Source organism: Rhopalosiphum padi, chromosome 1 (assembly GCF_020882245.1).
Source record: "Rhopalosiphum padi isolate XX-2018 chromosome 1, ASM2088224v1, whole genome shotgun sequence".
NCBI lineage: Eukaryota > Metazoa > Arthropoda > Insecta > Hemiptera > Aphididae > Rhopalosiphum > Rhopalosiphum padi.
In genome coordinates, this window is record NC_083597.1 from 84,317,471 (window position 1) to 84,330,178 (window position 12,708).

At 24.1% G+C, this 12,708-nt stretch overlaps 1 protein-coding gene across 5 annotated transcripts; it reads left to right on the forward strand.

The window, feature by feature from the left end:
* The first annotated feature begins 99 nt into the window (after positions 1 to 99).
* LOC132923232 (hypoxia-inducible factor 1-alpha inhibitor-like) lies at positions 100 to 11,747 on the forward strand. Of its 5 annotated transcripts, none has more exons than XM_060987088.1 (7): positions 100 to 241; positions 474 to 669; positions 1,335 to 1,579; positions 7,909 to 8,057; positions 8,444 to 8,589; positions 8,650 to 8,820; positions 11,009 to 11,747. In XM_060987088.1, exons 2-7 carry the CDS (start codon positions 562 to 564, stop codon positions 11,171 to 11,173), a joined length of 984 nt encoding a protein of 327 aa, XP_060843071.1. In that variant the 5' UTR covers positions 100 to 241; positions 474 to 561; the 3' UTR covers positions 11,174 to 11,747. The 5 variants fall into 5 exon arrangements, 4 of the variants coding, with proteins under 4 accessions (XP_060843071.1, XP_060843087.1, XP_060843078.1 ...); XR_009661143.1 differs by lacking the exon at positions 100 to 241 and adding an exon at positions 9,522 to 10,950 and having other exon boundaries at positions 289 to 669; positions 11,009 to 11,199; XM_060987104.1 differs by lacking the exon at positions 474 to 669.
* Positions 11,748 to 12,708: the final 961 nt, after the last annotated feature.

Sequence of the window (12,708 nt, forward strand, 5' to 3'; positions counted from 1 at the left end):
TTTTCTGGGCAGAACTGGGGTTCCGCCACAAGTACGATTAAAGATTAAACCACAGATATATTAAATCTAACATCTATTCTTCGTGGTCACAAACTTAGAAAGATCCTCGCCAGTCCTGGCGAGTTTTATAGTCATTTTAGATTATTATCGTATGATAATAATAGTAATATTATAAAATTGTATTTGTCTATTGGTCATAACGTAGGAACAACTACAGATATATAACAAGATAATAATCGAGGTAACGTATCTTGTCGATTCGAACATCATTTTGGTAAACAAAATGTTTATGTGAGATTTAGCACGTAGTCTTATAATATCGTTTAATTTATACTTATCTATGCCCTATGGTCCAAATAATAAATAATAAAATTATAATTTATCTCCATAACAGTATTTTTATGATTGTTTTTAATTTAAACGTAAAGTTGAATTACTTGAATTTAAAATAATTTTTTTTTTCATCTGTCTAGTGTCCAACAACGATAACGTTGTTACTGCTGTCCGGTTTTGTCCTTTTCAATTTGTTCGCCAGATTTACCCTACATCCTACAGTCTATAATGGATGGTTGGAACGAAAGTCAGTTACGAAAATATAACATAAAAATGGAAAAAATACCTATCCTACAGTATGATGATCCAAAAGTAGATTCTCTTCTCATCAATAATGTAAGGAACAAAGTATAATAATTTGGTTGTTATGTAAGGGTAATACAATGCAAGTCCCAACTCCCAAATTATGTTTTTTTTAATCGTTAAATTATTTTATAATCGCTGACTAGGTACTTAGTATAAAAATATCACACACATTTTCTTAAACTTGCATAGTCATATTTCATATTGGTGAACTTATACCAATATTATATAACCAATATTTATTTTTATCTTGATGAATTGTTGTTAATAAATTTCAATCTATACAATATTTAACTTTGAGATTAGGATTGAGTTTAGTGGGTACTCAAGTACCCTAATAAATACAAATGTATTGTCTCTATCATTCTCTCATGCATCATAGCAAATACTAAACATTTTCACAAGTCCATTAGTGAAACATGTACATAAGACATGAGATAGAATACTTTTATTAATTTAAAAAAAAAAATTACATTATCAAATCAAATTTTTAGAAACTAGAGAGTATAATTCAAAATAGTGGCTGATCAATTTCATCCTTTATTTAAATCTGATTGAGACAGAAACGAGGGACAACAAATATTGGTACTTAATTCCCTTTACATTATCAATTTATTTATTTGAACTTTTAATTACATTTTCGATGTATTATATTTTTTTAGAACCTTATTTAATTGTCTTATTAATTTATTATTTAGAAACCAGTATTAATCAAAGGATCTAAATTAGTTTCTCGTGTGTTAAAATGGGATCTGGATTATTTAACGGAGCACATGAATTCAACATGCTGTAATGTATTGACATCAAAAAATCATAAGTTCAAGTATTATGACCAAAAGAAAATCACCCCTAATATGACTTTCAAACCAATCAGCCGACCAAGTCCTATGGTATTTTCAGAATTTAGTAAAAAAATAAAAGATTGGAAAAAAGGAGACTCCAGGTATAATACTTTATAAATAGAAAAAAGATAAACACTTTTGTTTTAAAAATAGTTCATTAGTTTTATGTGGTATTAATAGAATTAGTTATATTTAATAATTAATTTTAAAATGGCTTCAATTTTTAAGACACTTATGTAATTAAAAGTATACATATATTAAAAAAAATATATTACAAGGAATATTAAAATGTACACAATTACAGTTGTGTATGTATATTATTAATCTTCTTATAATCTTATTCATTTTATATGTTCAAGATTACAATATAAACATCATACATTTATTGATATTTTGTAAATCACAACAGGTGTTTGTTGAGGCTGTTAGCTACTTTTGGTTTTTTATTCAATGGTGGTGAAGAAACACATGGATTGTACATATTATGGTTATATATATATTCTACCTAAAATTTTATTTGAATCAGTAAGTATACATGAAAAACAGAAAAATATTATTATTTTATGGTTAACCAAAAAATCAATAGGATCCTCGGGCATATTTTTCATAATTTCCAATATTCCATTTATCAATAAAGGATTAACACATTTGATTAGAAAATTTATTATTTTAATATTTTCTAATGAAAAATTGTCTTCTTTTTTAATAGTAGGTTCTTTTAACAATTGAGCTAGCTGTATTAACATAATAATATTACATAAAACAGTCATATTATGTATACAAATATCAATAATGATATTATACAAGGTCATTTAGATTAATAATTCTAATAATTTTAGTATATTTACATTTTTTTCATAAATATCTTCTTCCATTGCTAAATCTTTATTTTCAATTATTGTTGAATGAGTGGCATATATTTGATTGATCGTAGCTTTTATGTCACTTAGTTTGTCTTCGGCTTCATTAACTAATTAATGTTTATTATTTAAATTTATATTTGAATAATATGTAATTTATAATCCTTACCTTTTAATTTTACCGGCATACTTATTACAAGTGAATCATACAGTTTATTAAATTCTCTTTGATTAACAACTATGCTATTACTTTGAGTTATTAATAAATACTCTTTATACATTTTTGGTTTAAACAAAACTTCTAAGTAATTGACTAAGTTACGATTTTTTCTTATTTCTATGTTACTAAAATTTTTATTAAAATTTAGTATATAATATTATAAATTAGATAATCTTACTCGTTTTCCATAATATGTTTCATAATTTTGCTTTCGGTGTATTTCAAATCTAGTGAAGGCCAATTAAGTAATTTATCCAATTCATCATCACAAACTAGTTTTGAATTTAAGTTCGATTTTTTTGTTTCTGAATTATACATGATTTTTCTCATGACATTTTTTCCAACCATAATTACATCAATGATAATTGCTAAATTCATTTAAAACTTAATTTGTTTTATATTTTATATAATTTCATAAATAATACTTGGATGTATTTCATTTACATCTACTTGTAAACCGTATTCTTTATTGGTTTCTAAGTGCTTCAAATCAAAAAGATTTTGAGCTTGTTCAATATTCTCAAGAAAATTACAAATTATATAACCACATTTATTCACTTTATTTTTTAATATCTTATTTTTTATAAATCTATAGAAATTATGACAATTAAACTTTAATATATATAATATTTATTATTTAATGTCTTAGTTTAATTAACTTATAGATAAATCACTTTTAACTTACGGTAATAAATACTTATCAGAAATTCTACCATGGTCTTTAAAATGTTTTTTTTGCTCTTCCAATAATTGTTTATTACCAAGTGTTAGTAGATTATTTGAATTTTTTTCTTCTTTCAAGTCACTATTAGACTCATTATGTTGTATATCTAATTTTTGCAGTAATGTATTATTAAATGTTGAAAATGTTTGATTAATTAATTAATTTATTATTACTTAAATTTTGTAACCAATATGAATCAATATCGTAGACACTATTTTCCTAAAATGTATTGAATTAAATAATTAAATGTTGATAATATGAGTAAAAGCTTAAAAAAACTTAAAATTGTTACAAATATATTAAACAATTCTTCGCTGATTGTTACTAGATCGACAAAGTAAAGATTATATGTATGTGCTAATTTTTTGGCAAAATTTATAATTTCAAGTGGTCCATTGATGATAATGTTTTTCTTCTAAAAATAAATATATGTTTTTTAACTGTGGTCATTATTTATTAATTATTCATACATAAATTATGGTTAAATTAAGTTTATATACTTATGGAATAAAGTAAAGATCTAGGAAGAGTTATTGAAATGAATTGTCTTAAGTTGTTTATTTTTTTCTATAGATTGAACTACAATTAATTTTATTAATAATTTTCTTTTGTATTTACTTACTTTAGGATATTTGTTGTGATATTCAGAGATTAATGTTTCGGTATCGACAAAAATCCGGGGAATAGATCTATCTAATCCCATAAACTGTGTTATATAATTATCAATAACAGGAACTATTTGAATGGACATAGTTATCATGTCATAGACAGTTTGCTATAAAAAGAAATATTATAAATCTTTAAATGTATAATTATTAGAAACAAATTTTAAATCATCAAAACATGCATATAAATATGCTGTTAAAAAATATAAAAATTGTATGAATAATTTTTAAAACTGCATAGATGTAAAATAAATACTAATTGTTGTGTAGTGTTAATCCAATTTTGTTTACACTGCCCTTCTGTTTAATGTTTTTCTGTTTTTAAATGTTTTGTGACAATAAATCACCTATCAACACCTACTTTTGTTTTCACAACTTAAAGAATAAATTAACTTCATCAGTTTCTTCAACTCCAAACTTAGTATTTACTTATACTTCTATTATTTAATATTTTAGATATTTTTAAACTCGCAAAATAAAAGAACGTAATAAAAAAATACTTTAAATTATGTAGGTGTAAATTGATCAATAGTAATACTGTATAAACAATAATCATGATACATATATTGATTTTGTCAAGATGTTATTAAGTAATTGTAATTTTGTCCTAATAAATAACAATAGCCATTTGTCGATAACAAGACTTTCAATTACTGATGAATAAAGATAAAATTTATAATCGTTTATTGTCATGTCATGATGATTAAGATTTATTTTACAAAAATTTTTGAATATTACACAAATACAATATTAGCTAACAAAATAATTTATAAGTTAAGAAATGTGAAAAATGTACTAATATACTCTCTTTTTAAATATAACAAATTATGCAAAAATAACATTTTGTATTTAAATTAGTTATATTACGGAAATAATTTTCATCTTACCTAAAGCATTTTACGAGCATTACAAAAAAAAAATGCAAAAAGTTCTGAACCCTAATAATTAATTACATTTAATTACAAATTTATCAGTAAAACTTAATTTTATGGAAGAAACTTACAGTAACCCTTGAATTGAGGCATAAACTTATGTAATCACAGTATACATAATTTTTCTTTTGAGTTTGCTTTATAATACACTTGGTTATACTCCGTAGACTATTCTTAGCGGTTTCAATGCCAACTATATATGGTTTTGTCACTTTATCATAATATACAACCAGATTTTTAACAATTCTAGAATGTATAAATTATATTAAAAATAATTTAAATTATCATTAAAACTATATTTAACTTTGCAAGATTTTCTACGTGTATTATAGGTAAATTATTGTCTTCTTTTGGAACTAATAGTTGTTCTGTTTCACTAAAAACCATTTTATATATGTACTTTAATATGTGCTCACCTTGACCATAGACTAAACCAGGTGCTAAAATTATCCCATAAAAATATCCACTGTACTGTAAAATATAAATTAGATAATATGTCTATTAAATATTTTATTAAATTCTTAAGACTTTTTTTCATACTTTATCATTTAATGATAAAATACAATTTTCCATGTCATAAAATGATTGAAAATTTGGGTGACAAATACGATTATTATAATCATCTTGAGTAATTAGACTTGCATTCTTTTTCAAAAATTAAAAGAAGTTGAAATTATTTATATTTTTTCAATTCAAAACATAGATGATTACTTTGTTTTTAGTCAAAGCCCATGTTTGTATACTTGATATAAGTATAAAAACTCTAACCCCACTTTGTCTCGCTACAACACTTTTTGGATGACATTTTAGATATTTAATTTCTTCTATTATACCTTGATAAGAAGATAAATATGTTATTGTTGAATTTAATTTTATATTTGAATGAATTATTTTACTGTGTAATGCTATACTAGCTTCAGTTATTTGATTGTTAGCTAATGATATATCATACACAACTACTGCACATTTTTGTATTTCTTTCATTAATAATTGTTTGTTATTTGAAATAATTATTTTTTTCACATGTTTCAGATATTTATACTGGAACAAAAATTAATTATTTTTTCCCAAAAAATTGTATTTAAATTCTGTTCATACCCTTTCATCATTGATATTCAATTTATTTTTTACTGTAGTTACTATATCATATTTTTTTGATTCGGTATCTTCCTTATTTACTTTTATAGTAGGTTTTTGTATATTATACATTGGTAGGACATCAATGCTTTTTATGTATTTAAATTGTATTTCTGGAGTATCATTATCTACTTCCTCATTAATAAATGTATTGTCTGAGACTACTTTATTTACTTGAAAATCTCTATCAACAGACACTGATTTAATACTGTTAATAGCTTTATTTAATATCGAATTTTGACTTTTTGGTATGTCTTGATAAGTATTATTTAACTCTTGTCCTTTAAATTTCTCATTGGGTATATTTTTTTCAGTTAATTCAGTATCTAGATTTATGTACTCAATGTCTGTAAATAGTACTTGGCTTATTTCCTATAATTAAACTTAATATGAAGTATGTAAATATTCTTAAATATTTTAGATTTTTACTGATATTATTTTTAAACCTCATTAAATGTGTATATTATTTATATTGCTATAAATATAATTTCAATACTCTTTCAAGATTTGATCTACATTAAAAATTATAGGTACAATAATATTTGTTAAATGATTATGCTTTTTAAGCTCAAGAATGATCTTATCTATATAATATTATTAATATTTGGTTGCTGTATTTTGATTTAATCAATTTCAATATTTTAGGCTGAATAAAATGTTATAATTTGTTCTCCTATTCCAGTTGAATATTATAAGTATTATATATGGTCTATGGTCTATTGGAAATAATGATAACCCAAAAGTATCATCATGACAAATATTTGATACCAATATAATTTTAGAATTATTTAATAAAATGCAATTGCAAGTTCATTTAGTTTATTATTATCATTTTTTTTTTAATTTTGATAATCATACAATCTATTCACATCTATTAACAATAAGCATAACGGAATAACAATTTTATAAAGTAGATATTGCAGTTTTTTTTTAACTCCTGCTTGGGGCATCCTGTGGGCATTAACAAAGTTGGAAGTAAATTATAATTTTTAAACAAAGGGATTATTATGATTTAGCTGTCCCTTTTTGAGTTTAGAGAAGTGTAGTTTGGTTGTTTCAGTTACTGTAGAAATATAGAGTGTGATTTGAAATGTATTAGGGAGCAATAGTTATGAATGAGGATTTTGATTGAAATAATCTAAATCTTAAATTGACTTATTCAATTTTTCAGTTGTATCTAGCTTTTATTAAGTATAATATGATTTATTGATATCCATATTTGAAATTGTTGTTTATCAATTCTATTAAATGACAAAATGAACAAGATTCATAATCTCAATTATTAAAATAAAATTGTAACTTATAATTTCTAATATTCCTTATAATAATATCATTAATAAACCAGCAATTTACCAGCATACAATTATTTAATTTATGTAATTTAATTTCTAATATCATTTTATCATAAATATATGCTTACAAATGTATTGCTAAAGCTAGAGAAGTTTACTTGTATAATGTATTTTCCATGATAAGAATCACCATTGTTTACAAATACCCTATTTGCAGCATACTTAATTTGAGCTTCTAAATCAGAAATTCTATTATTTTCTTGAATAATATGAACCTTTCTTTTAGATGCTTCAAAACCAAATAAATCATTTTTTTCTTCAAACTTTGATAAATAAATATTGTTAATAATTTCATCTTCATTAGTCATATTTTATTTTAGAAAAAGTTAACAAAATCATTAATAAATAATATGTGAATTACCTAAAACTTTTTATAATGAATTGTTTTTTTTTTTTTTTTGAGGTAACATTAAAAAAAATAATTTTTTTATATAATTTTGTTTCTATAGGAACAGCGATGAATTAAAAATTAATATCTATGCATTATGTTTATGTTTACATTAAATAAGAAAATATAATATTTATATTGTGGTTTTCCAGATTATACATGCAACAAGTGTTGAACAACTCAATTAGCCAACGTATTGTTAGTGACTTTGTTATGTTTAATTGGGATTGGATTATTTCAAAACAAAATGTGTGTAAATGGGGTTCTCTGACATCTAATCTTCTTCTAATTGCACAAGAAGGTATAACTTAATTATATTAGTTAATAACATATTTTAATATGATGTATTTATTTTAGTGTCAAGTCTTCCCAAATAACTTTGGCTATAATTTCTTTGAAGTCTGATTAGTTTTGTAGTACTACATGTCTAATGAAGTATTTTAATTGTTTTATTATTAGAATTTCTATTTATTTTGCTCAAAATATGTTTTTAAAATTTTATATAATTTCATACTTAGCCATATGAGACTTTGGTAAGCTCCAATGCTACAATAATATAAAAATTTTAAATGCATAAAAATATGCATTATAGTTAGAGTTACTTGATTAGTTTCATTAAATATTGTTTAGAATAAATATAATGATATAATCGATAATAGAAATTAATTATAATATTTTTCGTTGTAGGTAATGTTACTCCGTGTCATTATGATGAACAACAAAATATGTTTGCGAGCATTCGAGGATATAAAAGATTCATTTTATTTCCTCCTAGTGAATTTGAGTGTTTATATCCACACCCAGTTCATCATCCTTATGATAGACAAACTCAAGTAATGATAAATAATTTCATAGAAAATAATACATATATAACTTGTTATGTTGTTTTTTAGGTAGACTTTGATAATCCAGATTATATACAATTTCCAAAATTCAAAGAAGCTTGTGGATATGAAGTTATTGTTGGACCTGAAGATGTCTTATATATACCTATGTATTGGTTTCATCATGTTGAATCACTGATGCATGGTGGCTATACAGTTTCAATAAACTTTTGGTTCAAAGTAAAATAATTTAATTTTAATTATATGTTAAGAGCGCAGGTATGTGAAATACAGTGGAACCTCTATAAGTCAAATTTTTGATAACGCAAATTTTTTTTTCGCCCCCAACCGATTCCAGTTATCAAGGTTCCACTGTATAGGAACAATAACGATTGGGCGGTGGTAAACTTTCCAATTTTTTAAAATAATAAACTCTCCCGTGTCAACATTGTGTTTATCTGAAAGAAATGTGTAAACTCTTTCGAGTTGTTTTAAATGTTATTGCTACACTATGAATTAATGAACCAGATTTTCTAACTAAAATGTACATGTAAAGTTATAATAAACAAAATAAAATAAGTAAAAACAGTCATACCAAAAGTTAAGAAAATACCATTTCATAAAAAATAATAGACTATAAAGACAAAAACTAGATACCTAGATAACTAGATAAGTTTTTTGAAATCTGTATGTTTATATTATCATAAAAAATTTTATTTTATAATATATTTTTATTTTGACCATAATATTATAACTCAGAAACTAAAGGTATTGATTTTAACTTTAATTATAGTACACGAGATTTTTAAAATTAAATTAGTAGTACTGAAGTAGACCCAGGAGAGTTTACAATTGCCCTAACGATTAACAAGTAAAAATATGGAGTTAATAGAAGTATTAAATAATTAAAAGGTTAATTTTTCAATTTTTCTTGTATGCAGGATCTATGTAGAAGGAGGCAAGTAAAGCCTTATAGAGGAGTTTCAGATAATATACTAAGTACATAAAGGTTAAACATTAAACTTAAACTAACCTTTATTAAAAGACAGTATTACGAAAAATATACTAGTTGCCATGATGATGTAGATCAGTGGTTCTTAACGGGGTTGGTACCGCCCCCTTGGGGGCATTTCGGTCTCTCTGAGGGGCGATAGGTTTGAAGGGGGGTGTTGAGGGGCGGTGAGCTTTTTTAAACGAAACAAAGAAATCGGTTGGACATTTTCAACAAAGGTGATCTACGTTTAGCTTTGACCAATATCGAACCAGACATCGCCACATTAGCAACTACTCATCAGCCTCCAGTCATTGATAGGTATAATTTTTATATTTTATACTTTTTGAATAGTAAAGTAAAATTGTTTTGTTAAGTGGTGTAAAATATAACCATTACTATCTAAAAATAAGAGTTTTTACGTTAATTAATATTGTTATAATATACTGATGAATAAATAAATGTATATTATATATATATTTATATTTATAAGAAAATTTGATTTTGCATGAGGGGGGTGGGCATTAGCAGTTAGTTATTACGATAAAGGGGGCGCTGAACTAAAAAAGGTTAAGAACCACTGATGTAGATGATGTAGTATTAGTAGTAAAAATCCCGAAAGAATTGAATGAATGATTGGACAAGTGAAGAGCGGCTTTTGAAAGAACGGACTATAGGTTAGTTGGAGTAAAATAAATGTATGATCAGTAGATTGTGTATGATTTTAGAGGAAGTTATCAAAGAATTTTCTATCAATTCCTTGATCAGACATGTTATGAAAATGAGAACTAGGTTTAAGTATTTAGGATCGGTAAAGAAGAATTATAGAGAACAGCAACAATATGGTTTAGTGAAGAGAAGCTTCGCATCAGATGTGTATGCTAAAAGAGGGTCTCGATGAAATTGAAAGGTTAAATTTTTTTACAGTTGTAAGATCAATTATCTTGTATGGCTTGAAACTCAGGGCAGTGTACAGAAAAATGGACCAGAAAATGAAAGTAGTGGAGATAAGAATGCTAAGATGGATGTGTCAAGTAATAATGAAGCCTAAAACATGAAATGAGTACATTAGGGGTAATGTAGAAGTTGAATATATTGTGGATAAAATTATTATGAGGATAATACTATATAATATAATATAATATATTGAGATATTATAACATGTTTGGACATATGAAAAAAAATATTCATGGGCAGTGAGAGTTGTTATAAAAATAAACATAGAAAGATAAAGAGGTAGAGGAAGACTGAAGAAGATATGGATAAATTGAAAAGAGTGATATGAAAATAATTGGTGTGCATGTATGAGAGATAGGAGATTGAACCATATGGAGTTGTGGCTAACTTTATATAGCCAGAATTTTGAAGTTTAAAGTGAGGTAAAAGAAGAATAAGAATAATAATTATTTACAAAGAAATAATCATAATTTTTTTTAGGCAGGATCTGTTGAAAAAATTGAATATCCTTTGCTAGACCACCAAAAAATAGTTATCATGAGAAATGTGGAAAAAATGCTAGCTGAAGCATTACATGATCCAAGTGAAGTTGGAACTATGCTGAAGACAATTGTTTTAGGCCGATACACGTCTGACACCAACTAATAGTCCACCTTAAAATATGTTTATAATTTAAAAAAAAAAATCTGATTGAATAATATTTATTCAAACAATAAGATTATTTAATATTTTTGGTTTATCCAGAACAAGATAAATTATAATATTTTCAATTTTGTTACTTATTTCCCCCTTTTTTCAAATATTTAATTTTTTTATAAAATTTTTAGTTTTTTAAAATTAAATTATAGCCTGTTTTAAGTTGTTTGGCTTTAACAATCACCAATAGATACCTCGAGACATATTGTTTTTATATATATAAATTTAAGATAATTTACACTGGATATATCTATAAACCAATATTATAGCACGGGTATACTAAGTATTAACTGCATTATAGAATGAACTTTAAATGTTCGAGTACCAAATAGTGTACCAACCTATGATTCAGGTTATGCTTTAACAGTTCCTACTACTTATGAGATTCTTTTAAATTTTGATTCAAATGCAAATGAAATTAACAAATTATGATGCTGCTTCTCTATTCTTTATATGTGTTTACTATGAATGGTATGTACTATAGTTCTATCTAGTGTACATGATCAATCTATTTCACAGATATGTTAAACTCAAATCATATTTACTAGTCATTCGTTCACTATTATGATCACAATAAACATTTTTATTATTGTTATTTTATTGTATTTATATTATAGTATAAATAATTAAAATTCACATTATCCACAACTGTATACCCTATTATAAAAATCATAACATTTATATAAGCCTTACAGTTTGATACTAATAAAAATATATACATTTTGTACATGGCTTGTATATACAAACATTTTAAAAATGATTTAAAGGCTGATCTTAAAAAATAACTAAATTACTAAATGGATTATGGATACAAATAACAAAAGATTAATAATGACATATATTATTTACTATTTAAAGTAAAAAAGTTATACTTCTTTTAAGGACTAATTTATTATTACTATATTTTTTTTTGTCAAATTTTTTTTATAACATTACTTTATTTGTTTTTAATTTTATTATTAAACATTACTATTTTATGAAATATTTCTGAATTTTTATTCATCACAAATACTATATTCAAAGTTCTATAATTTAATTTTATGCAATTTCTTATTTTAAGATAGTATTAAACTTTTTATTGACTTACGTATATTATATAACATTTGTACATCTAAAATAATTGTTTATACATAATTTAAGCTATTATTTTTAGTTCCTATAATGTACTGATACATAATTTTTTGTTTAATTTTTATTGAAATGTAATATTTCATTGTGATTTTAATATCATTTTATTTATTATTTTTTTGCTAGCTAGTCTTATTGTAATATTTTAACTTATTTATCAAATTAAATTTATTTTTTTTAAGTACTTATTTTTGTTTGATACTGATTTTAAATTGTATTCATGACTATTTCATTCAATAAAACACAAAAATAAACTAAAATGGTACTTTATTTAAATATGTTATAACTTATAAGGTAACGAGAACTAATAAGTGCACAACAGTATTAATACAACTATTAAAATAACAAATTATTTT

Excerpts from the sequence above, each read along its gene's own strand:
- LOC132923232 (XM_060987088.1), top strand. The coding sequence starts at position 562 with ATGGATGGTTGGAACGAAAGTCAGTTACGAAAATATAACATAAAAATG. Across the intron at positions 1,580-7,908 it reads TGGAAAAAAGGAGACTCCAG|ATTATACATGCAACAAGTGT; the intron begins GTATAATACTTT and ends GTGGTTTTCCAG. Across the intron at positions 8,590-8,649 it reads CTTATGATAGACAAACTCAA|GTAGACTTTGATAATCCAGA; the intron begins GTAATGATAAAT and ends GTTGTTTTTTAG.